Source organism: Delphinapterus leucas, chromosome 6 (assembly GCF_059928025.1).
Source record: "Delphinapterus leucas isolate spDelLeu-1000000601 "Yukka" chromosome 6, BTC_Dleu_Yukka2, whole genome shotgun sequence".
Classification (NCBI taxonomy): domain Eukaryota; kingdom Metazoa; phylum Chordata; class Mammalia; order Artiodactyla; family Monodontidae; genus Delphinapterus; species Delphinapterus leucas.
The window spans coordinates 75,115,655-75,142,680 of NC_143134.1; the positions used below are offsets into that span (position 1 = coordinate 75,115,655).

Genomic DNA, 27,026 nt, shown 5'->3' on the forward strand with positions numbered 1-27,026 from the left:
CCAAAGGGTGGCGGCGCTGCGCGGCGTAAGCAAAGGGCGCGCGTGGGTGTGCCCGGGTGGGAGTGGGGCGCACCCGGGCGGCCGGAGGCGGACCCGCCGGCTGGCAGGTGGGAGCGGCCGGCGGGAGTCGGGGCGGTGGCAGCGGCGGCGGCGGCGGCAGCAGCAGCAAGTGGTTGGGCCGTGCGCATTTCCTTCCCTCCCCCTGGGCCTCAGAGCCCGCCCTCTTGCCCAGTGCGCGGCGCCCGCGGCTCCGCTCCGCGTCCTCTTACCGCCGCCACCGGCCGCTCCTTCCCCGCCCGTCCATGTCCCTGCCCGTGGTGCTCCCGGGCTCCTGCTGCCCTGTGGCTGGGCTCTCGGGCGGGCCGCAGGCCGGGGGCCCGGGCGCCGCGGCGGCCGCCGCCCAGGAGCCGCCGCTGCCCCCGCTACGGCCGCGCTGGCCCCGGGCCGCGCTGCAGCCCCCGGCGCGGCCTCGCTGCGCGGCCACCGCCGCCGCCGCCGGGGTGCTGGCCCCGCCGCCCGCGCTCTCCTCCCGCCGGGCCGCCGCCGCCGCCGCCGCCGCGGCCCCCGGCTCGGCGCTGCTGCCCGCTCGCCCGCTGTTGTCGCTCGGTCTGCTGCAGCTGATCCTGGGCTGCTGTATGGTGGCACTCAGCTTCGGGGCGCTGTCGCTGAGCAGCTCCCCGCAGGTGAAGAACTCGTGCCCGTTCTGGGCCGGCTCTTCGGTGAGTGCCGCGCGTGCCCCGCTCACTTCGGCAGGGCCCACCCGGGGAGCAGGGGGGCTCAGGCCATTCGCCTCCACTGCCCCGTGATTGATCGCCCCAGGGCTGCCCTTCGGGAGCACAGCCCCTCAGGCCAGTTGAAGTTTTTGGAGGCGTTGAGGCTGGGGAAAAATAAAGGGGTAAGAGAGAGAGGAATTCTGGGGTGAATTGGGTTGCACCTGGACAGTGTCTATTCCTTGTAGGCTAAAGGGTTTTGTTGTTCCTGTCAAACTAATAGAATAAACCCGATTTCCGGCTCTTTGGGAGATTGGAAGGATGGGGGTGGGTGACAAAAAAGCGGGAAGAAAATAAATAAACTTCTTTCAGCTGTTGAGTATTTACTTCGCTGACAACGTCGGCACGGGGAGGGCAAGGATCTTGATCTGTTTTGTTCACTGATGTATCAACAGTGCCTGGCACATAGTAGGAGTATTTGTGGGATGGATGAAGTGACAGGTTGGCGCACGTCACTTGTTTTTATTCCGGACTAAGGCACAAGTAAATGTGAAGTGTCTGGTGTAGGCTAGCTCCACTGTATCTGGGGACGAGTTCAGGAGGTAATAACAGGGTGTGTGAACGCACCCACGTACTTGGTCATTAAAGGAGGGCCCTAAGCCCGCACTAGGTTCCTGGAGCCACGCAGACTGATGGGCAGAATTTAATTCTCCAGAACCCGAACCCATCGTGGATGAGCTTGCCGAAGTCCCAACTAGCCAGAGATGTCTGCCCCGCTCCGGTACAGGCCCTACCGGCCCTGCCTCCTCGGACAGGAAGGCTGTTCTGGGGCAAAAGGCTGCTGCCCTCGAGCGTTTATGGAAACTGGTGGCTGCTCGTCCCTGCCTCCTAACGATTTCACAGCTTCCAAGGCATCCTGCGTCTTGAGGTTTGCTGAGGATTGAGAGACCTGGAAATAGGTTTTCGTGGAATGATTGTGGAAGATGAATATTAAAGTAAACGGCCTTTCTCTAAACTAAATCTAAAAGCCTGGCAATGCCTATAGTTTTTACTAAGATCTGTAATGAATGTATATTTTGAATGGCTGAAAATTGTCCTTGCAGATCCACACAAACCCAGATTCAAGACCAAACTTTAAGAATATAGGGAGAACTAGTTGAACCCAAAGTAATTGTTTGAATAAGACCTGTAAGAACATTAGGTACCTAGAGCCTGGCCTGGCATTTTATACTTAAACTGATGCCAGTTTGTTCTTTTTGAAATACTTTAATGCTGGATGATCTTACTGCGGTGGGTGGAATTCACAATCTGTGCATCGTGTAAAAGGAATCCCACCCTCCTGGCCCTACCCTTGGGCTCTCCCACTGGCCTCTGGGAGTCCTTTAAAACTTCAGAAAGAGGAGTATTCCCAACAGGGTAGGGATTAGGTGCGTTATGCTCCTTGGTCCACTTGTCAGACTAAATTCAGCCAAATGGCGGCTGCATTTTATTTCTCTAAATACCATGGGGCAGAAGTGACTCTTGCATACATTTTTAGGGATTTGCTCTTTGTAAAATCGTAATCTCTTGTCTTCTCAAAGATAGCTAGTTGAGGATTATTGAAAACGATTTTTTTCTCTCCTAAAATTAAACCCCTAAATCAGCGTACTATTGTGAATTATTTCAGAGGTAAATACACTTTAGATGTCGGTCAAGCCATAGTTAGATTTGATGAACTATTAAAAAAGAAAAAAAAAAGAGGAATCAACCAGAAGATAAAGGCTGCTAGCTTGGGCCTGCTGGCTGGGCACATCCTTGTCTCTGGGACCCAGCAAACCAGAGCAGGGAAAGAATGAGTGATTTGGAACTAAGTCTCTTCCACAGGGTCCTTTTCCCACACTGTGCCCCCAACTCTATACGCAAACTTGCAACTGTTTGTTATTCTTATTTGTTGTGGCCTGTTTCTGAGGTTGTCCTCAGAATTTGCAAAGTGACAACAGAACCAACAGATGGTACATGTCCAGAACAACTGAATAGGATTTGAGAATGGCATTAAGCCTCATGACTCTCCTGGTGTTGCAGGAAAAAGGTCTCAGCAGTAGCATACCTTTTGAATTTATGTGTGTGAGAGAGATTTTTTTTTTTAAACTCTGCTTTATGGAAAATTTTAAATTTATTCAAACACTGTACAATGAATCTTCATATACCCCTCACCCAGCTCTAACAGTTGTTTTATCTCCTGTACCTCTTTCTGGCTCTGCTGCCGGCTCTATGTGTTCTTTCTTTTTGGCTGCACCGGGCAGCTTGTGGGATCTTAGTTCCCCGGGCTCTCGGCAGTGAAAGCGCAGAGTCCTAACCACTGCACTACCAAGGAATTCCCTTTATGTGTTCTGATAACTCCAGAAGGATGGGTGTTCTGAGCAGGGTAGAAATTAGCTTCAGCATGCCCCCTCGTCCATTTGTCAGATTGACTTCCCACGTTATTTTGAAACAAATCTCAGACATCACATCATTACACCTGTAAATATTTCAATACATGTATGTTTTTAAAAAGAAAATATAAGTGGACTAGAGAGACAGCAGAGAAGTGACCAGGAAGTCTTAAGAACCCCACTCTACCTTTAAAATTTTATTTTGAAAATTTTAAATCTCAACACATATAGAAAGAACCCCCATTGACCCGTCACCCAGCTTCAGTAGTTATCAACATTTACATGGTCACTGTATACTCACACCCACTCCCCCTTGGTAACACCCACTGGATTATTTTAAGGCAAATCTCCAGTATTGTAGTTTCAGCATTAAATATTTCAGAATGTATTTCTAAAAGAAAGGGGCTTAATAGTTAAAAGGAAGGGGCTTGATAGCACGTTGTAACTAATTTAAAGACAGCTAAACTGAAGTTTTTATGAGAAAAGCTTAAGAATTATGACTTGAGGACTGCAGAATTTTTTTTTAAATGACAGCTTTATTGAGATATAATTCACATTCCATTTAAATCTACTTATATCACCCATTTAAAGTGTGCAGTTCAATGATTTTTATTAAATTCACAGTTTTGCAACCATCTCCACAATCAATTTTAGAAAATTTTCATCACCCCCCCAAAAGAAACCCTGTAGCCATTAACAGTCATACCCCATTTCTTCCTTACTCCATTACCCCTAAGCAACCGCTGATCAATTTACTTTATGTCTCTATGGATTTGTTATTCTGGCCATTTCATATAAATGGGATCATACAACAAATGGTCCTTTGTGACTGGCTTCTTTCACTTGGCATAACATTTTCAAGGCACATCCGTGTTGTGACGTGTATCACGACTTCATTCCTGTTTATGGACAAACGAGATCCCATTGTGTTGTTATACCATGTTTTATTTATCGCTCAGAAGTTTGACTGGCATATGAAAGTAGGTAGTTGAGTGGCAGTGCCAGCTTAAGTCTAAGGTTACTTCAAACCCACGTAGGAACACAGTAGAAGGATATCCTCATATTTCAAGCTTTGAATGACCATTATATGCCTGAGTCTGCTGTATCAACTAAGTCAGCAAATCTTTTGGCTGCAGTAAAAATTTTGCTCATAAGGGACAAATATATTCATTTGAAAGGACTATTTTGTTAAACACACTATAGTTCAAGAATATTTTTCCCTGTATACTGCTGTAAGTGTTATTCTCACCTTGAGCCCGAGATTTGGAGTCTTCCTTCACTTGTCTGAACCTTGAAGGTGTATTTTATCTATTGTAATATATGTTTGAGAATTAACAAATCCTATAAAGACTGTTTTCCCATACTTTACATACTTACTTTCAACAACTTGAAGGGAGTGGGTTTTTTTTTGGTTTTTTTGTTTTTTTTGTTTTTTTGCAGTACGCGGGCCTCTCACTGTTGTGGGCTCTCCCATGGCTCCGGACGCACAGGCTCAGCGGCCATGGCTCACGGGCGCAGCTGCTCCGCGGCATGTGGGATCTTCCCAGACTGGGGCACGAACCCGTGTTCCCTGTATCGGCAGGCGGGCTCTCAACCACTGCGCCACCAGGGAAGCCCGAAGGGAGTGTTTTTAATGTGCTCATTGTTTTTGAGCACTCTGTGATCATTTATTTTCTTGCTGGTGTCCTTGGTTAATGACTCAATCTATTATTATTCCCAAAGTTCATGAAACTAAGCGAGTAGACACTTTAAAAACATGCTGAAGTTTGACCCAGGTGAGGGCAGAGGGAGGATCTCCATGTCCGTGTTCAGGCCACGCTATCCTGGCTCCTGATTTGGAGGCATAGTTAGCTAATAGTAGTTAGATTCCACTGGGACTACGGGAGACCAGCCTACCACACTGTTTTAGATTAATGGAAGAGTAGAGAGAGTTGCATTGGTTCGTGTCTCCCTCAAAAAACAAAATTCCTGACTCTAATGACGTATATGATCCTTGGGAGATATTTCAGGCAAGTGGTAGAGAATTAGTTATTGTTTTTTCTTTTTCTCTGGGGGCCCTAATAGCCTTTATCATCTACATACATTCATGTCTCTCTGTTGAAGTCACTGACCTGAACTCATGGTCCCCCCTCCCTTGAGTCTGTGATTCTTTGGCAAGATTCCAGTTCCTTATAAAGAGACAGACATTGGTGAACCTTAAGGTAAACCTATTAAAAAAATTTACAATGACAGAATGTAAAAAAAAAGAATGAATGGTCCAGAGTGGAAACTAACACAAAAATTCTAGTCTCTACCAGTTAAACAGCAGTAAGTACATTTTTTTTCTATCATAATCATCAAATACTACTTTAATATTGAAGGAGTATTTTTAAGTATAACTTTTGAGATGAATTTAATTTTCTTTGGTCCTTTATTTTACACAACAGCAGAGTCACATGATAAGTTCTTTTTCTAATTGGAGTATAATTGCTTTACAATATTGTGTTAGTTTATACTGTCCAGCAAAGTGAATCAGCTATACGTATACATATATCCCCTCCTTTTTGGACTTCCTTCCCATTTAGGCCCCCACAGAGCACTGAGTAGAGTTCCCTGTGCTATACAGTAGGTTCTCATTAGTTATCTGTTTTATACATAGTAGTGTATCCATGTCAATCCCAATCTCCCAATTCCTCCCACCCCACCCCCTTTCCCCCTTGGTTTCCATATGTTTGGTCTTCTCTACGTTTGTGTCTCTATTTCTGCTTTGTAAATAAGATCGTCTGTACCCATTTCTTCAGATTTCACATATATGCGTTAATATATGATATTTGTTTTTCTCTTTCTGACTTACTTCACTCTGTATGACAGTCTCTAGGTCCATCCATGATGATAAGTTCTTGAGCAAGTCATTGAGCCTCTCAACCTCAGTTACTCGTCTGTAAAATGAGTGGGATGATTCTTGCCTCAGAATTGATTTTGTGAGAGTGTAATTAGAGAACATTTAGGAAAATGCTTCGTTGCTGAGTCCTCGCCCCAGGCCTGGCACATACTAGAACTTCTATCAATGTTTTTTAAACATCAAGGCAATATTTAATTAAGATAAGGTGAACAGGCTAGTTTTGTTTGTTTGTTTGTTTGTTTTTTGGTGGGACATTGTGGTAACCAACAAGCATACACGAGAAATACCCAGTTGTCCACTTTGTCAGATCTTTTACTGAGTTACCCTGGGCAGATAAAGAATGATACATGCAAACATACATTTAAAAAATATATCCAGTGTAAAAGCTATAGGGCAAGATAGGTTATTAAGAAGTGGGACACCTATAACATGGCTCTTTTTAACTCTATGTTTAGATATGGCAACTTTTGACAAACAATTCAGAACATTTTTGCCCTAAGGTATGTTAATGGATTAACACAGAAAAATAAGGTAGTAGAATTATATGCTTTTGACTTTAATGATTTGATTTTTAAGCTGGAAAGTTAAGGCACATTCACCACATATGGTGGGTAACAGTGATTCTTGCCTGGAGTATCGTAGAATCCTTCTTTGCAATATCAGAAAAAAAGAAAGGCCTCTGCTTTTCCCCATAAGCTACAAAGAATGGGTCACGAGTGAAACCAAAATTGTAATAAATCTCATTATAGTGATATAGAGATAATTTGGTGTTAGAAAATAGGTTCTCGCCTGTTTATTCCGAGCAAGTTGCACCTTGCACTGGGTGGAAAGAATGCTGATGGAGTTGCTTTTTGCTGTTGATGTACTCTTTCAAGAAGCACGGGAGTGAAAAATATGTTTAGGCTTACATGGTCATCTTTGAGCAAGTTCATCTCCTGTTTTTGACCTTCATTCATTCATTTATTCATCATCCATTCAGTTGTTCGTTGACTCTTGCCATAACTAATTGAGCAGCCTTTAGTGGTACTTGAGTGAATATTCAGAGATCCAAGCCCTCATGAGATTGCAAGTGAGTGTAGAACACAATTGAACAAGGAATAGCATTATGGGGTAATGGAAGGCCAGTGTTAAGGGATCTTGAGTCCCTTCTGATGGAGCTCCAGCTGCTGCTGCCATTGATGGAAGCGGAGGCATTGAATACTCTGCCTCTTCCTCTTTCACTTCCCCATCCTCTCTCCCCAGTCATGAATTGCACACCCCTCCCCGAAATGTGAACCTCCATTCCCTTCAGTCTTGATCTCTTAAACGATTCATCCCCAGCTGCAGCACTTTTATTCCACATTCCAGAGGCTTCCTACTTCCTCTGCTTCCCCTTCTCTATCTCACCACTCACGGGGTTCCCCAAGTGTGTTGGGCTTACTTAATCTTGAAGAATGGGAGGGCAGGGCTCAGGACTGAGGTGGATGTAAGTACAGCTCCCACCTACAACTAGAATGTAGTTTCTTGAAGCATCCTATAAAGAAGGGTGGTTTACAAAAATCCTGTTGAAATTTAACATTTGTGTGTGCTGAGTCTACAAAACAGTTCAAATGGAAATGATATCTTTAAGTATTTTGTCTTCCAACCCATGAATGTGGTATATGTCTTAATATTGATCAATAAGCTTTATATTTCTTCCTACTGAGGTCTTAAGTTTCTTTGTCACATATATTTTGAGATTGTTGTTATTTCTTTTTTTAAAAATTTATCTTATTTTTTATTTATTTAGTTTTGGCTGTGTTGGGTCTTCGTTGCTGTGCGCAGGCTTTCTCTAGTTGCAGTGAGTGGAGGCTACTCTTCTTTGCGGTGCGTGGGCTTCGCATTGCGGTGGCTTCTCTTGTTGCGGAGCACGGGCTCTAGGTGCATGGGCTTCAGTAGTTGTGGCATGCGGGCTCAGTAGTTGTGGCTCACGGGCTCTAGAGTGCAGGCTCAGTAGTTGTGGCACATGGGCTTAGCTGCTCCGCAGCATGTGGGATCTTCCCGGACCAGGGCTCGAACCCTTGTCTCCTGCTTTGGCAGGCGGATTCTTAACCACTGCACCATCAGGGAAGTCCCAACAATTATGTTTTAAATTTAGTTTGCTCATATATGCAAAGTCCTCTCTAAAGAGAAAGGGAGGGAGGGAGGGAGGGAAGGAGGGAGGAAGAAAACTATCTAGCTTAGGGGACTTCTCTGGCGGTCCAGTGATTAAGACTTCTCCTTCCAATGCAGGGGGTGCGGGTTCGATCCCTTGTCGGGAGCTAAGATCCCACATGCCTCGGGGCCAAAAAACCAAAGCATAAAGCAGAAGCAATATGGTAACAAATTCAACAAAGACTTTTAAAATGTTCCACATCGAAAAAATCTTTAAAGAGAAAAAGACTCTGTGCTCCCAATGCAGAGGGCCCTGCTTTGATCCTTGCTCAGGGAACTAGATCCCGCATGCCACAACTAAAGATTCCGCATGCCACAACTAAAGATAATGCATTCCAGAACTAAAGATTCCGCATGCTGCAACTAAAGATCCCGCATGTGGCAACGAAGATCCTGCATGCCGCAACTAAGACCCGGCGCAGCCAAAGATAAATAAATAAATAAAAATAATAAAAAATAAATAAATAAATAAAATTCTTGAGTTTAAAAAGAAAGAAAGAAAGCTTAGTTCTTTTGTCCTAGAGACCCTTCATTTGAAATGATAATTGTATCTGTCATGATCTATTAAAAACATTTTATTTATTTATGTACTTATTATACACATGCCCCTTTCAACCTAGCAACGCTACTCCTGGGACTTTATTCAGCAGAAATAAAAAGCACTTGTTTGTAAGGATATATGGCCATGATGTTTACTGCAACATTGTTTGGGGGCAAAAAACTGGAAAAAGAGTGAATACCCATGAATATGGAAATGATTGAATACATTAGGTAGTGGTTGTACAAAGGAATATTATGTAACCATTAAATGGAAATGAATGAGAGCTAGTTCAGTAAACATGAAGTGATTTCCAGTGAAGTATTTGTTGAGAGAGAAAAAGAAGAGGAGGAAGAGTATCTTTTATGATTCGTTTTTTGTTTTTTTTTTTTGTAAATATCATACCCCTGTGCATGTGTGTGTATAATTCAAAGCCAAGTAAGGAACCTGGACCCCAAGATGTCATGGATTCCAAGTTCCAATTTGTAAGTAGATGTCACCCATACCCTCTAGACAAGCCCCACCAAGTGTGTTTCCAGGAAGAAATCGTTTAGAGGAAGGAAATATCCTACTGAATTTAAGGACATGAAAGGATATAGTTCCCAGTGACCAGGCAGCTCGTAGTATGTTTAAACACAGATGTGATACAAAGAAATGGTCTCCTGTCTGCCCATATATGTTTTTTGTGTGTGTGTGTGTTTTTTTTTTTTTTTTTTTGCGGTACGCGGGCCTCTCACTGCTGTGGCCTCTCCCGTTGTGGAGCAGTCTCCGGATACGCAGGCTCAGTGGCCATGGCTCACGGGCCCAGCCGCTCCGCGGCATGTGGGATCCTCCCGGACCGGGGCACGAACCTGTATCCCCTGCATTGGCAGGAGGACTCTCAACCACTGCGCCACCAGGGAAGCCCCATATATATTTTTTGGTCCTCGATATAAATGGGTAGACTTGTCCTCTACTGGTTTGTTGTGAAATGATTACCCTCAGTCAATAAATGGAGAAGAGAGAGTATCGCAGGTAGGCCTGTGAGCTTTGGGTTTCAAGTAGCACTGTAATCCTTACTGATTTGTAGTTAAATAAATAGTTATTGTGAAATGGTGCATTTGAATGATTTTGGTGAAAAGTGCACTTGAAAGAAAATCCTCATAACTGCTTTCAGCAGATGCACTTTATTACGTACACAAAGGTCATCAGAGTGACCCTGGGCTGAATAATTACTTTGCTTATCCTTTCCTAACTGCTTAGTGAACTGTGTTATTCAAAAGGCTGATGTTGTCTTCCAGATTACGTTTTGGCAAAATGCTGGTTCTTCTTTACTGAGGATTTTAGGTTATTGTTTATTGACGTGTCATTTTGCAACATGAGATATTTCTCACTGTAGTCCCTCCGCCTTTGAGGAATAAAGGTTCAGGAACATTTACTAATTGCCAATCATGTGACAAGCACTTTGCTAGGAGCTGGGGATTCAGAGAGACAGGACAGGCATTCACAGTCAGTGGGCAAGACAAAAATGCAATGAGTTTATTTTTGGGAAAAAGTTATATGTAGAGGGCTTACAGGAGTGTGGGGTGTTAAGATTAATATGGCTTATCAGAGGTGATGACTGTGTGTTGGGGCCTTGCAGAATGCATAGGAGTTCTCAGGCAGCTAGAGGGGAGTTGGGAAGAGAGGACTCTGTGACAAAGAGAAGCACAAAGTCCTGGAATGTCTAGAGCCTGGCCAGTCTGAGGAAGGACAAGTATGCCTGGAAGGAGGGTGGGTCAGGAGTACATGGAAACCAGGCTTGAGAAGTAGGCAGGGGAAGATCCTGGAAGGCCTTGTTTACCATTTTGAGGAATTGACCTGTCCCGTGAAGGATGGGTACCTACCAAATGAAGGGGGGGTTGCAGCTAGACATTCTTTTTATGCGGCTGACTCTGGTGACAGATTAGGTGCTACTGGGGGCAGGAAACCTGGATAGGAAATACTGATTCCTTAACTCAGAGGATAGGCTAGTTTCTGTTTGTATGTTCTTAACTGACCTTAAGAAAAAACATACGCAGTCAGTGAAAAAGTTTCCGGAACTTGGACAAGAAAGATAGTCTAAAACCATATACCAGGGCTCATGTAATCAACAGGAATATTAAATGTTTGAGTTAGAAGCCTTTGAAATTTCAGTATTTAAAAAAAATATATACTTCAGAGACTGGGGATTAGTTTATTGGAATTGGTCCCTTTTCTAGATTTATGATCCTGTTTATCCTTGTAGGTGATACTCTCTGGAATCATAGGATTAACAACTTGGAAACGGCCTATGATACTCCTGGTATGTACTGATCTTACAAATTTTTACCCTTTGTAAAATGTGCTGTTTATGAAGTCAGTTGAAATAAATTGTTGAGGAAGTGCTAAAGCTTCCTTGTTCATTAAAAAAAGAAGTTAACAGTGGACAATATTAGAAGCCAGATGTTCTCATGACAGTAAAGTAAGATGATAATTTTGCTGCTTTTCTGATTCACTTTAAGCTTCTTATATACCCAATTCTATACATGTGTTTCAAGTTCCAGGGTTAGATCTATTGTAAAGATATAACAAAAGCAAAGCAAAACAAAACTAAATGGCTGGGACTTCCCTGGTGGTCCAGTGGTTAAGAATCTACCTTCCGGGACTTCCCTGGTGGCGCAGTGGTTAAGAATCCACCTGCCAGTGCAGTGGACACAGGTTTGAACCCTGGTCTGGGAATATCCCACATGCTGCGGAGCAACGAAGCCCATGTGCCACTACTGAGTCTACTCTCTAGAGCCCACAAGCCACAACTACTGAGCCTATGTGCTGCAACTACTGAAGCCCACATGCCTAGAGCCCGTGCTCTGCAACAAGAGAAGCCACCACAATGAGAAGCCTGCGCACTGCAACGAAGAGCAGCCCCTGCTCACTGCAACTAGAGAAAGCCCACACGCAGCAATGAAGACCCAACGCAGCCAAAAATAAATAAATTAAAAAAAAAAAAAAAAAAGAATCCATCTTCCAATGCAGGGGACGTGGGTTCGATCCCTGGTCAGGGAACTAATATCCCACATGCTGTGGAGAAACAGCCCATGTGCTGCAACTACTGAGCCTGTACACTGGAGCCTGCGTGCCACAACTAGAGAGAAGCCTGTGCGGCGCAACAAAGAGCCCGCGTGCTGCAAGTAATAACCCAAAGCAGCCAAATTAATTAATTAATTAATTTAAAAAATAGTCTTAAAAAAAACCCCACTAAACGGCTTACTCTGGGCATTTTGAACATACACAAAAGTGAAGGGAATGATATAATGAACTCCCTGTACCAATCATCTAGCTTCAACAATTATCAATCCTTAGCCAATCTTGTTCAGTTAGACCCTTACCCATTCCCCACCCCTTCCACGTTCTTCTAAAGCAAATCTCAGCTTAAATCATAAATACATTGTTTTTTATTGTTACAGTACTTTGGTTGGGCAATCTCAGAATTTCCTTGCTTAGATTTCCTATATTCTCTCTTTATCACACCTATATTATATGTTCATCGTAATAGAGACATATATTGTTGACTTTATCCTTTTTTTAGTTATTCAGGTAAAATTCACGTAGTATAAAATTAACCATTTTAAAGTGTACAATTCGATGGCATTTAGTAAATTCCCATCCTTTATTTTTATTTATGTCCTTTTGATTCAGGGAATACTATAAAAAAATAGACAAATGCCCATGGAGAGGCCAACTTACAAGGATGAGGTAGAGGATCTAGGAAATTCAATTTGAAGTATGCTTAAAAAAATTTATTTTTCTGTATAGCATCTCTTATGTTTCTCCCATCCATTTTGAAATAGGGTTAAATAATTTTCTGAATTCAGTCCATTTATATACATAACGCAGCCAGGCTGTCCTTCAGACCACTGTTTGCTAAGTGATGGGTAACAAATATAAAACTAGTTAAATTCTTAAATACAAGGAGATGAAGCACATTTCAGGATACAGTGAGAATAATGGAGCCCAATACTGTGTTGATGATCTTGAAAAACTGAACTGAAGAGTTTTCAGACCCACAAGACAATGCAGGCAACATTTTACAGGTCCATCAATTATTGCATTTGGTGAAACTTTGTTAATATTTCCAGAAGGAGTAAATGATTGATACAGCATTTTAATGTATTAGACATGAGGATATGAGAAAATGAGGCTTTGGATGAGTCTTATGGCATGTGTTATGAGTGCTTGGGGTTTGTTTTACAGCTCTCTAGGTTTACGGTCACTGCAGAAAAATTTTTGATGGTGTTCAATGTTTATACTAATATTTGGTTATAGGCATCATCTTTGCACTGTCCTTTTTCATTGGGTCAATATTGAAATACTCAGTAATACGAACCTCAGGTATTTAAAATCAGAAAACTATATAATCTAATGCTATTTGTACTTTTAAAATTCCAAATGGTGAAGAGAATATGAGTGCTTGTTCTAGATAGATATTAAGAAAGTCCACCTTTTAAAATATTTCTTTCTTTAACGTTGTTTTCTTTTGGAAAGGTGCCCTTGTAAATTTATTATGTGAGCTCAAGCAACTTTAAATGAAAATGACCTTAATAAAAATGTATTTCTCATCCTTGTTAAGTATATGTACTTTGTCACAAAGTTGTAACCAGTTTGTACATACCATGTTGTACTCTGCTTTTTCTGTTTAATACGAAATTAAGTTCACATTAGTAGCTATTGTTTCCGTGTACGAGGAGTCCACATGCCTATCGCTTAGAATTGCTACGCAGCATTTTGTCATATTTCTGTATTACCGTCAGTCATAAGCCTGTTGGACATCTGAGCTTCGAAGTTTTGACTGTTATGAATTATGTATTTAGAAGGTCATTTAGTGATCATTTTGAAATGTTAATTAACATCAGTTTATAAAGAAGATAAATTAATTGGCAGGAATTGTGCAAGGGAAAACTTTCTGAGTATATCAGTAGGTCATTTGAGCCTTAGTCAGCATCATAGAGGAAAAAACAGTCCATGGGAATCTTAGTCGTGTATTATTATAACCTCTGCCAAATGCTTTTGTTATGTTAAAAAGCCAGATGAAAGAAACTGACGCACCAGTCGGACACTCCTAGTTTGAGTCCTAGTTCATTTACAGAAGAGCTGTGTCACTCTGTGCAAGCCACTTAGCTTCTCTGAGTCTAGTTTTCTTTTCTGAACAGAGGATAATCTAGTGACCCTCAATGGATACTTTACCTTTTTTTTTTGGTTCCCCACGCATCCCCCTTTCTGAGTTTAGGGAATCTGCCATCAGACGATTTGAGTGGGAGGCTGTGTTCATTAGAGAAGCCAGAAGTGCCCGTGTGTTTTTGCAGACCCGGGCTGGGCTGGTCAGAGTCACAGCCCTACCGCCATTCACGTCCCACACTCTACCTACAGGGGCGCCTTCTGACTCTGACACAGCCAGGCTGTCCTTCACAAACCTAGGACTTTCTTTCCCTAGCTGTTTGCTTGGCTGCCTTCTTCTCTTCTGGGTCTCAGCTCAGCAGTCATCTCAAGAGAGAGACCTTCCTTGACCACCCTGATTGCAGTGACCCCTCCTCTGTGCCCCTCACCGGGTCCCAGCACTGAATACTGGCTTCTTCTTTGTCTGTAAGTAGCCTGAGTGTGCCTCACCTGTCTCCCCCAGTAGATGGTCAGTCAGTTCTGTGAGGACAGGGGTCTCTCCCCAGGACCACTGTGCTCAGGACACACTTAGGTTTGAACGGTGACAGTAATTTGGCGACCAATAAGAAATATAGATCCTGGGTTAGTTCTCAAAGTTTCTTTTTTACATTTGTCTTAAATTTTTCTCACTTGTTTTTGTTCACTTGAAATTTGTATTTACCACCTTTTAACTTCAGGGTGGTTAGAGAGTATTTTGGTGGTGGAGTTTGGGAGGGGGCTGGTTGGTCTCTTTAGGGGCTTTCAAGAGGCAAGCTGTTCTCATTTTGAGTTGTTGGGTGTCTAGAACATTTGAACACTTCCTTTTGAGAGCGTTTACATTTGTGCTCCCTCTTCGTGTTTGTTTCAGTGATTACATCAGGTTTATACTGGTTTGAACAAAGAAGGTCAGTTTGACCTAGCTCCTTCAAACTCAAGTTTTCATGGAAACTCAGAGTTGGAAGATTTCATTCACTGGGTCCTCTTCTTTCTAGTGAGAGAATACTCAGGTGTCCAGAACAAAATAATAATTTTGGGAGACACTTTGTGAATGTTTGTAGCTATTTTGGGCTGTGACTGGGATTAAGGTTGGGGGTGTGTGCATGTGTGTGTATGGTATTCTATCAAGAATACTTGTGTATTTTCCATCAAGAGCAAACATTTTCCTTTTTTTTTGAGGTACGCAGGCCTCTCACTGTTGTGGCCTCTCCCATTGCAGAGCACAGGCTCTGGACGCGAAGGCTCAGCGGCCATGGCTCACGGGCCCAGCCGCTCCGCGGCATGTGGGGTCTTCCCGGACCGGGGCACGAACCCGTGTCCCCTGCATCGGCAGGCAGACTCTCAACCACTGCGCCACCAGGGGAGCCCAAACATTTTCCATTTTAAAAGAATGTTCCTTATATTTTCTAGATATCATTCAGTTTTCATTCTAATGAAATGTTTTAGACTTGTTTAGAAATCACAGACTCAGTGCTGGGAATGACCTCAAAGATTGCCTTACTTAGGCACCTCAGTTGGAAAACAGAATTGTCTTGATAAGATAGTTACTGAATTGGTGGACAGGACCCGAGCTGGTGTCCTAACCAGGGTGGAGACCCCCTGTCTCTGCCAGGAAGGTTCTTTCTCCTATTGGATTTGCACAGCCAGTAACAAAACTGCTGCTGAGACTGGAACAGCACAAGCTTTTCTTTTCTTTTTAACTATAAAGATGTTTTTATTTTATTTTTTTTCACATCCTTATTAGAGTATAATTGCTTTACAATGTTGTGTTAGTTTCTGCTGTATCACAAAGTGAATCAGCTATATGTATACATATATCCCCATATCCCCTCCCTCTTGAGCCTCCCTCCCACCCTGGAACAACACAAGCTTTATTCGATGGCCAAAGGATGGAGAAGAGGGAACCTAGTTCTCAAATCCACTTCTCAACCCAATTTGGGGGAGAGACATCGAATATATAGGAGAGTCAAGGTAAAAGGAGGGAGGGAATTAGAAAGAGTGGGAAGAACACTCATGAGTTATTCGAGAATCAGAGTGTGATTTGGACCTGGAACTGATGCAGCTCTCCTTTCAGTCGTTATGTGGGCTTTTCCAGTTGTCATGGCAATCGTCAACTGTCATGGTGCTGGTGGGTGTGTCATAACCTGCTAATGTATTACAATGAACGTATAATGAGGCTCAAGATCAACTAGAAGTCAGGCTTCCCAGGTGGCGCAGTTGGTTGAGAGTCCATCTGCCGATGCAGGGGACGCGGGTTCGTGCTGCGGAGCGGCTGGGCCCGTGAGCCATGGCCGCTGAGCCTGCGCGTCCGGAGCCCGCACCAGGAGAGGCCACAGCAGTGAGAAGACCTACTAGAAGTCAAATATTCCGTCATCTTGGGCCTATTTGGTTCTAACCAGTTCTTTTTTTTTTTTCTTTGTAGCTTCCTCCTGAAGCTTAGATTAAGACTAACTGGTTTCTATTTGAGGGAGGGGCAGGGGTCTGATTCTGGGGCAACAGCCTCAGTAACAAGATGTTTTCCTTTGGTGGTACATTTGGTAAGAATTGCCACTGTGAAAGCCCAGCCAGGTATTCTGCCTACAGTTTTGGTTGCTTATGAAGTGGTAATTTGAGCTATAGTTATTTTTATTTTTCTTGTCAGTTTGGAACAGAGGGGATGAATATGACCTTCAAGCTGATAAAAGACAGCTTTAGCACAAAGAATGAAGGTTCTTCCCTGGTGATGTTCTTGGGTCACATATGTGGTTTATTCTCAACTGCGGGTCCTGTTGATTTGAGCCCTAGACTAAGAACAGAAGAGGTAGATGAATTGGCTGTTTTTAGAAAATGATCCATCAGTTTCTCTTCTAACTTCAAGATTATAGTATTTAGGGTAAAGCCTCCCTCATCCCCAAAGAGACTAAAAAATGGCATCAGTATGACACACGAATATCTTATTACCCCTCAGCTAACAGTTCAAGTAGGCTAGGCTGGTAAGATGGTCCCACTCCATTTGGGGATCCAGGTTCTTTCCATCTTATTGTGCCTCAAAGGGAGGGTCATGAAATGTCCAGACACTTTGTCAAAAGAGATTGAGGAACTAGTCTCACCAGATAGTCAGAAAATACTTACAGATGGGTTATGCCGTGGGACAGATGGTGGCCCTTTCATTCCTGATGATAAAAGAACAGGAGGGAGCAGAATACCTAGGCACAGTTTAGGAATCTGTACATTGATAAAAGGAACTCTGAAGCTCTGGCTTGTGCAGTCTGGTTCTTTCAGGAATATTTCATGGTTGTCAGTCATTTGGAATGAGCTCCCTGGTTTGAGAGTTCAAGAAACCTGCATTTTAATGCTGACACGTTACCACTAATTATTGGATGATCTCAGGGAAATCTCTTGATTTCTGCAGGTATAAAATGAGGGTTTTTTTACCTGTAGTAATTGTTGCATCCCCTTGTCTTGAATACCACTGTTGATTCCCTGAAATCCCGTTGATCAAGCAAAGCTAGGTTTATTGGACCCGCTGAAGTAAGGGAGAGCACCTTACCGTTAGTTCTCAGAAGGAGTGAGTCTAAGAGAGGATATTTATAGAGTTTTAGGACCCCGGCTGGGTGATTTTAAGGTGAATCTTGCAAGATAGGCAATTGACTGGACTTGGGCAGAACCTATGAGATAGTAGCTTTGGATTGGTGGGCAAATGGAGGGGAGGGCCTTGAAGCAAATTTGATGAGTAAGTTGTTAGTTTTGATAACTATTTTAGTTGGTTCACAATCTTACCTTTGAGGAGCAAGTATTTCTTGGAGCAAGTAGCTCAGTTATCTTTGCTTGTTCTCAGTATTGTTTATTATAGGGTCAGAAGAGTATGGCCAGTCCCAGAATTAGCACAGGGACTGGAAATTATGTTGGTTTTAGTTCTCATCGTAAATTTCATGGAGGACCCATTCTTTTTTTTTTTTTTAGCATCTTTATTGGAGTATAATTGCTTTACAATGTTGTGTTAGTTTCTACTGTATAACAAAGTGAATCAGCTGTATGTATACATATATCCCCATATCCCCTCCCTCTTTCGTCTCCCTCCCACCCTCCCTATCCCACCCCTCTAGGTGGTCGCAAAGCACCGACCTGATCTCCTTGTGCTATGCGGCTGCTTCCCACTAGCTATTTTACATTTGGTAGTGTATATACGTCCATGCCACTCTCTCACTTCGTCCCAGCTTACCCTTCCCCCTCCTTGTGTCCTCAGGTCTATTCTCTACGTCTGCTTCTTTATTCTTGTCCTGCCCCTAGGTTCGTCAGAACCATTTTTTTTTTGGATTGGAGGACCCATTTTTTTTTTTTTTAATGTTGAGCCTTTTTTAAATTAATTTATTTTTTTTTGATTTTTGGCTGTGTTGGGTCTTCGTTTCTGTGCAAGGGCTTTCTCTAGTTGTGGCAAGCAGGGGCCACTCTTCATTGCGGCACGCGGGCCTCTCACTGTCGTGGCCCCTCTTGTTGCGGAGCACAGGCTCCATACGCGCAGGCTCAGTAGTTGTGGCTCACGGGCCTAGTTGCTCCGCGGCATGTGGGATCTTCCCAGACCAGGGCTCGAACCCGTGTCCCCTGCATTAGAAGGCAGATTCTCAACCACTGCGCCACCAGGGAAGCCCCGGAGGACCCATTCTTAACATCCATTATGCTAATTAAGCAAACAAATAATTTCATCAATCGGACAGCTTATTTCCATTGTCACTCTGCTAATTTATCAAAGCTGCTTGGATGTTGTTGGGAGATAAAGATAAAAGCAGCAGCTTCTGGAGTATGGCTTTTTTCATAAATGCTGAGTATCCTGGAATTTGAATTCTTAATCGTCCTGAGGGTGTAGCTTGGACCAGTCAATATGTACATGATATCACACTGTCTGTGCTGAAGTTTTTGGAGGTGTATTTCAGACATACTGTAGTATGTGTGCGTCTGGGTTGCCGAAGGGCCTTCTAACCATCCTGCATTCTGAGCCCAACAGGCCATAGTGATCAATTTCTGAATATGCCTCTGAGACAACTACATGGACTGTGAATGATTTGGGGCAAGGGAGGAGACCATTTTGAATCAGGGAGCATCTTAAAATAGATGTCGTGTGAAAAGTTGCAGAATAATGTGTATGGTACCCCTTGTGTTTTTTAAAAACATCGGGGGGATCATACGTGTGTTTGTAGTTACATGAAAAATTCTTGAAAAGACATACAAGAAACTGTTCACAGTAGGCACCTCTGTTGAGTGCAGTGGGAATGGGAAGGAAGGAGACTGACTTTCCACTTTATGTCTGGAGAGGACATGTGTTGTGTGAAGTGGAGGATGTTTTAGTTTCCCTGTTTTGTTTGGGTTCTGGCTGTCGGTACCTACATATCTGACCTCTCTTTCTCCGGGGTTTGTTTATCTGCCCTTGTGTGTCCTGATGAGAGGCAGGATCCTGTCTCTGGCTGGAAGCTTCTGAGGCTAGATGCTTACACTCCTGCATGCCGGCAGCCAGGGTGTGAGCCATGACCTCCTCCCCACTGAAGCTCCGGCCCAGGACTTGGAAGCTGGAGCCCTTGATGCAGAATAGCCGGGGCAGCTTAGAAATCATTCGGCAAAAGAGGCAACCTGTGTCCAAGGCTGGCATCCAGTGACCTGGCTTTCCTGTGGCATGACCTTGGTAGAGGTCCCAGCACACAGCTTCCCTGGGCTCCTTCCCAGATTTGTGAGCCTGGTTCCTGTGGATTCTGTGAATTACCCGATAGCCTGCTTATTTAGTCTGAGTTGGTTTCTGTTGTTCATAACATAATCGGGAACTCTGACTGCTGTGGGACCATGATTTTTTTTTCTTCTGCCAATGTTACTTTTACAAGAATTTTTAAAAAACTAGTTCAAAAATAAAGAGATTCATTTTAAACATTTGCTGATTTATGGTAACTCAGTTGAAGAACAAGAAATCCAGTGGGTGCTCAAGTTAGATTGATTGATGGTTTGTGCTTGACTTGGGTGGAAAGTGTTAGGTAGGTGAGCTGGTGGGGGCAGTTGTCAGGGGTGGTGGTGGTGGAATTGGGTCTGACTAGCTGTCACTTCTCAACGAGGATACAAAGGGTTGCCTTGTAGAGCTCTTTAGTGAACAGAAAAGAATAATTTATAGACGGACATTGTGTATTAGCAGGTATTCTTCATGTTGATGGAGTGTAGATTTGAGTCAGACCTGGATCTGATTGGGGTCCCATAATTAGATGTATAGTCTAGGGCATAATAAATAAATCACCTCTCTGAGACTTTTCCCTATTTATTTCTATATCTATAAGATATTTATTTATATATGATATACATACATGACACAGTATATGTATATGTATCAAACATATGTGTATATATGATATATACACACATACATAGATACCATAGATATATATTTCAGACATACCACTATGACATTGTGACATTTTATAATTTACTAAGTGCCTTTTAAGAGGAAAAGAATCTTTTTTATTTAAAAAAGGGGGAGCTTGGGCTTCCCTGGTGGCGCAGTGGTTGAGAGTCCGCCTGCCGATGCAGGGAACGTGGGTTCGTGCCCCGGTCTGGGAAGATCGCACATGCCGCGGAGCGGCTGGGCCCGTGAGCCATGGCCGCTGGGCCTGTGCGTCCGGAGCCTGTGCTCCGCAACGGGAGAGGCCACAACAGTGAGAGGCCGCGAACCCAAAAAAAAAAAAAAGGGGGGAGCTCATTAGCCTTCTTACTCTTAATTGAAAGTAATAATTAGACCTCTGTGCATTTTTCCCAGCATCCAAACCTGACCACACTCCCCCAAATTAACCATTTTAATTTCTCTCTGCTTTTAGTGCCCCTGGCAGTTGTCTCCATCTCACTAAAAGGGAGGCATGGGTGACACATTCTCTCCTATTGAAGTTATTTTTATTTGAAAATAATCTTTATTTCTCCTGTTGATGGCTTTATAATTTTAAATAATATTATAAAGTTCTGTTTCTTAATTCATTAACTTTGGACAGTATCTTTTGATTCTCTCTTTTATAAGATGAAGAAATTAGCAGTTAGCTCTGCTTCTTTCCCCCTTTTACCTCCTGTTGATGGTAACATTTCCTTTATATGGTCAGTGATTTAACATTAACATTTTACTCTTAAACTATGTCATACCATTCAGATTTTGTCTGTAAATTGTTTCTAAAAGAGTGAAAACCAATAATAGCATTTATAGTATTTTCATTATATGAATGTGATTGAAATAGGAGGTTAGAATTGGATTCTTGCTTTCCAGATTCACCTGAAGCCAAAATACAACCCATGCCAACAGCTCCCACGTTCCAGTGTGTGTTAGACTATCTAAGCAGGACTTGTAAAGCTTCTGGGTGAAACCAGCTTTGCAGCCCTTAGCTGATCTCCATCCCCCAGCCTATAAAAGGATTAGGGGTTAAAGAGACAAATGTTTGGAGAAAGTTACTGAATTGCTGTGGCATTTTAAGTTCCACCTCTGCATGGGGGAGGGGAGCGGTGCTTAAAGATAAGCACTGGAGAACCTGAGACAGGTCTCACAGTGGTTGACTGGACTGGTGTCAGACTCCTGCCTGGGGAATTTAAAGGGCTGGCTGGAGTCCTTGTGACCTGAGAGTTAACGACTGCAGTTGGGAAATAATTGTACTTTCACAGACCAAGCCCAAGAAGTGTACTTCCAGCCGACCAGATGGGTGGGCTCTGTGAGAGAGAGTAGGCCTGGGATGAGCTTATATCCTGCCCCAGGGAGCCCCTTAGAGGAGTGAGGGGACCAGAGCAGAGAGAGGCCGGGCCTGCCCTGACAGATGCCCACATTAAGGGAACTGCAAGTTCAAGAATGGGTATCTCAGAGGAGCCAATGGAAGCCTCATTCAGGAGAGTCTCCTGTAAACACTTGCCAAGGCCGGTTGTGAACAATCAAGGGAACTCTTCCAGCCCCCCACCTTGTTTACACACTTGGCCTGGCCTCCCCCTTGCTCCCTCCTCTCCAGAGTGGCAGGGCTGTGGCCGGCAGGCTCATGAGAAGTGGACACAAAAAGCAAGGAAGTAGAGGAGATTATGTCTTTTCACTGCCTTTCCCACTGCAGACGTGTTTGCTCCCTACAAGAAGAAGCCTGATGAGAAGGAAAGAAGGTGAAATTTAAATGCAGTTTCAAGTTTTGACTGGGACACAGGTCTGGACATTTTAAATACCAAAATGGGACTTTTTGTGACTTGAAGTTACTGGAGGACTTTTTGTATCTGATGTTGACCAGAGGAGTCATGGGCCCAGCCTCAGATTTCATCTAAGGGTTCGGGAAAAGCTAGCCCTACAAAGTGGGCGTGAACAACATCGCTGGGGTGAGGGTGGAAGCAAAGTGGTTTTCTGTTGATGCCCATGAGTCCTGCTTGTTCAAAGGATCAGCTGCATTATTTTCTGTAGCACCAGGAAGAATGACTGGATCTGGAGAGAGAACAGTTTCAAGCAGCCAAGTCAAATCTATTATTCTTTCTTATTCTCTATCATTTGCTCAGCATCATGTCATATTTTAGTTTGCTTCAGCTTTGGACCATGACTGATATATACAGTGACGTTTTTCTTAGAGTTTCTAAATGACTCTTTTTCTTGTTGGCAAAAAAAGGTACCTAATCTCAGAGATCATGTAGATTCTTCTTGTTTTTTTTTTTTTTTCTTTTTTTGCGGTACGCGGGCCTCTCACTGTTGCAGCCTCTCCCGTTGCGTTGCGGAGCACAGGCTCCGGACGCGCAGGCTCAGCGGCCATGGCCCACGGGCCCAGCCGCTCCGTGGCATGTGGGATCCTCCCAGACCGGGGCACGAACCCCGTGTCCCCTGCATCGGCAGGCAGACTCCCAACCACTGCGCCACCAGGGAAGCCCTCTTCTTGTATTTTTAAACAGCTTTATGGAGATGTAATTGGCATACCACAACATTCACACATTTAAACTGTACAGTTCAATGGCATGTTCACAGATATGCACAAACATCACCACCATCAATTGTAGAACATTTTCACATCACCCCAAAATGAAACCCTGTACCCGTTAGAAGTCACTCCTCATTTCCTCTCAATATTCCCACCCTAGGAAACCACTAATGCACTGTCTGTCTCTATAAATTTGTGTATTCTGGGTATTTCAAACAAACAGAATCATATAATATGTGATCCTTTGTAACTGGCTTCTTTCACCTAGCATTTTTTTTAGCACAATATTTTTGAGTTTCATCATATTGTAGCATGTATCAGTACTTTTCCCCCTTTTTATTGTTGAATACTATTCCATTGATGGATATACCACAGTTTATCTATTTATCAGTTGATAGACATTCCCACTTTCTGTCTACTATGAATAACGGTGCTGTGAACATTAGTTTTTTTGTGGACATGTTTTCATTTCTCTTGGCTATATGCCTTGGGGTGGAATTGCTGAGTCATATAGTAACTCCATGTTTAACATTTTGAAGAACAGTTTCCCAAAGCAACTGTGTCATTTTACATTCCCATCAGCAGTGTATGCGGGTTCCAGTTTCTCTGAATCTTTGCCAATACTTATTATTGTATTTTTAATTATAGCCATCTTTATGGTTGTGAAGTGGTATCTCATTGTGTTTTTGATTTGATGTTGAGAATTTTCATGTATTTACTGGTCATTTGCATGTCTTCTTTGGAGAAATGTCTATTCAGATCCTTTGCCTCACCATACCTCACCATAGTAACATTATCACAACTAACAAAATTACCCAATTTCCCTTTTCAAGTCCTTTATCAGATATATGATGTGCAAATATTTTCTCTCATTCTGTGGGTTGTCTTTCAACTTCTTCTATGGCGTCGTTTGAAGCACAAAAGTTCTTAATTGTCATGAAGTTCTTTTGTTGCTGTACTGTCATATCTAAGAAGGCTGGTCTAATCTAAGTAAATCATGGAGATTTACTCCTATGTTTTCTTCTAGGAGTTTGATTGTTTTATCTTATACTTAGGTCTATTTTGAGTTAATTTTTGCATACGGTGTGTCAGTGGTCCGAGTTCATTCTTTTGCAGGTGGATATCCAGTTGTCCCAGCACCACTTGTTGAAGAGCCTGTTTTTTCCTCATTGAATTATCTTGGAACCCTTGTTGAAAATCAGCTGACTCTAAGTGTGAGTTTTACTTATCTAGCTTCTTAATCATACTTTTTGCTAGTTGTTTCACTTTCTCCTTTGGACATTTCTAAGACTATTAACTTCCTATTCCAGTTTGGACTTAATTGTTTTCTAGGTCTCCTATACAGATGTCATCTAAATATTTCTTTTCTTGGTATTCTTGGATTAGAGCCATTGTTTCTTAGATCTCAAGCCTCATGCATTCTTTTTTCTTGAATTCCTTTTTCATTTTGCCAGAGAATATTCTCAAATAAAAGTTTTCATGAAGAATGTAAGGGAAACGAGCTCTCTAAGGGTTTGAATGTCTTGATGTGTCTTTGTTTTGCCCTCCCACTTGAATGATAGTTTGGCTACATAGAGAATTTGGGGTTCAAAATGATTTTCCTTCCAAAATTTGGAGGCAGTGCTTGATGACTTCTGTCACTGATGCTGACCTGATTCTTGTTCCTTAGTGGGCAGCCCTTTTCTTTCTATCTGGAAGCTTTTAGGATCTTTTCTTTATCTTCGTATTGATAAAGTTTAATTTTCAAAAAGATAAAATCATGACTCTTAGGCAAATATAAAATGAACATGTGTCAGTAATGAGGGAAAACTGGTTCAAAGCACATTTGAGGAGCTAAGTATTTATGGGTGATGTTAGGAGGAGATTGCTGGGATAGATACAAAACTGTTTGATGTCCAGCAGAGCCATAAACAGTAACTTTTGAGGTTTTCTCTTCCATTGGACAGAATTTATTTCCATCTTTACTGAAAAAAAAAATCTGCAACTTAAACTCTGCCTCTACAGAGTTAAAAAATAGCCAACCAAATAACTAAATAAGTAAATGGAATACCCAATAATCTCTTTTGTCCATTTCCAAGTTTCAGATAATTTTTCTGACAGTCTTCTGAAATTACATGAAGGTATTTTTAGGTGTGGGTCTTTTTTACTTCATACTTTTTGACTATTTTTACTGTTGAGTATTTGAGTTTTTTAAAATTTGAGGACATGTGTCTTTCTTCAACACCAAGCAATTTTCTTTGCTGTTTCTTTGATTATTTCCTTCCCTCCATTTGCTCTGCTCTATTTTTCTAGAACATCTAATAGTCAGATGTTGGACCTCTTGAATTGATCATCTTTGTTTCTTAACTTTTCAAAGTCTTATACTTTTTATTACTTTGTCTCTTTCTTTTCTATTCTCTGAGTAATCAATGTTTTCTCCATGGGGGTCAGTAGTTCTGGTTGACATCTTGGTCCTTCTTGTTTGGTGCTGTTAGATTTTTGAATGTCTGCTGTTCCTTGATTATTCATAAATTCTAGTTGTGACTGAAGAACTAGGTTGGTAATATTTTTAATGTTTGTAATAATTTGTAATAATAAGAAGAATAGTAATAATAGTAAACACATAAGTAAGATGCATGTATTAACCCACTAATCCTATAAGATGTTATTAGTATCCTCATTCTGAGGAAACCAAGGCACAGAGAGGTTAAGTAATCTGCCCAAGGTCACACAGCTAAAAGTGACAGAGTTGGGTTGCAATTTCAGATGGTTTCTATCTAGAGTCCATGTTCTTAGTCACTACCCTTGTTTTTGTGGGTCTGTTTCCACAGCAGGCTTGTCTGTTAAGGGGTGGGAGGGTTGCTGGGAGCTCTGTGCAGCTGAGCGGGCCTTTGTGATGGATAGGCTTTATTTTTAAGGTGTGCTTGAGAGAGGTAGATGACTCTGTTATACCAAAAAGAAGACTTGACTTGGAGGGACTATTCCACCAGGACCCCTGTATCCCCAGGCACATTACTAGCTCTTTTCTAAAGAAGTTCATTAGTAATAGCTGGTGGGCACATGCTTCTGCTTCTTGTTACTTTTGCACCTGCAAAAGCCTCTTCAATATTTTTTTAATGTTTTATTATGAAAATTCTCAAACTTACAGAAAAGTTGAGTAAATAATGAATTCTCATATACCTTCCACTTGGATTCAATAGCTTTTAATGTTTTGCCTTACTTGCTATGTTTATATATAAATATTTTACATTGAAGTGTTTCAAAGTTTCAGACTTCATGGTACTTCACCCCTGTATGCTCTAGGAGGCATCTCCTAAAAATAAGACATTCTTCTACCTCACCGTAATAACATTATCATAAGTAAGAAAATTACTTGTAATTTCCTAATGTCATCTAATATTCAGCCCATGTTTAAACTTTCCCAATTATTCCAAAATGTTATATAATTTTTTATTCATCAAAAAGCTTTTCAACTGAAGTATGATTTGTACATATTTGTGTATGTATATGTGTACAGCTTGACGGATCATTCAGAAGTGAATACTCCTATGTCACCCTGTTCTGTTCTTCAAAATCCAGGACCCAGTCAAGGTTCAGTCATTTTATTTGACTATTCTGTCTCTTTAGTCTTCTGTATTCTAGAATACTCTTCCTGCCCCCTTTTTTTTTCATTTTCCAGGAATTGACTTTGTGAAGAGATGAGTCCAGTTGGTTTCTTTATCTTCTCCCCCCCGCATCTCCTTTCCACCTCCTCCTTTTCTTCCTTTGATATGGGAAATTTCAAATATACTCTTAATGTGAGAGAAACACAGCAACCCCCCACCTTGTACTCATTGCCCAGCTACACATGTTCAAGCTTGTCTCCCCTACACCCCTAACCATCCATTTCTCTTCTCCCTTACCACTGTGTTGTTTTCACATAAATCCCAGCCTTCACATTTCCTCCTTCAGTATTTCAGTACATATATATAAAAGACATGGCTGGGAGCCCAGCAAGGGATGTTAACTAGAGCATGGACATGTGACCTCCTCCTGTAACAGCCACCCAGCATGGAGACTGGGTTCTGAGAGGGACTGTCTGTAATGAGTGTTCCAAGAGGCCCAGGTGGCCCAGGCGTCATCTTACCGTCTAGCCTGGATGTACCAGAATGTCACTCCTGCTGCATTCTCTTGGTTAAACAAGTTCCCAAGACCACCTTAGAATCAAGGGGAGGGGAATTGGAAATTGGACTCTACCTCTTTTCCTCTTTTTTTTTT

At 42.4% G+C, this 27,026-nt stretch overlaps 1 protein-coding gene across 3 annotated transcripts in view; it reads left to right on the top strand.

Moving 5' to 3' along the window:
* Positions 1-218: 218 nt before the first annotated feature.
* The window catches only part of ENTREP1 (endosomal transmembrane epsin interactor 1), a 66,429-nt gene continuing 39,621 nt past the window's right edge, over positions 219-27,026 (top strand). The window contains exons 1-2 of one of the 3 annotated variants that reach the window (XM_089913282.1): positions 219-719; positions 10,958-11,014. In XM_089913282.1, the coding sequence (XP_089769408.1) occupies positions 303-719; positions 10,958-11,014 (474 nt within the window). In that variant the 5' untranslated portion in view covers positions 219-302. The remainder of the gene's footprint in view (positions 720-10,957; positions 11,015-27,026) is intronic. The other 2 variants (XM_022573548.3, XM_089913281.1) reach the window with 2 other exon arrangements.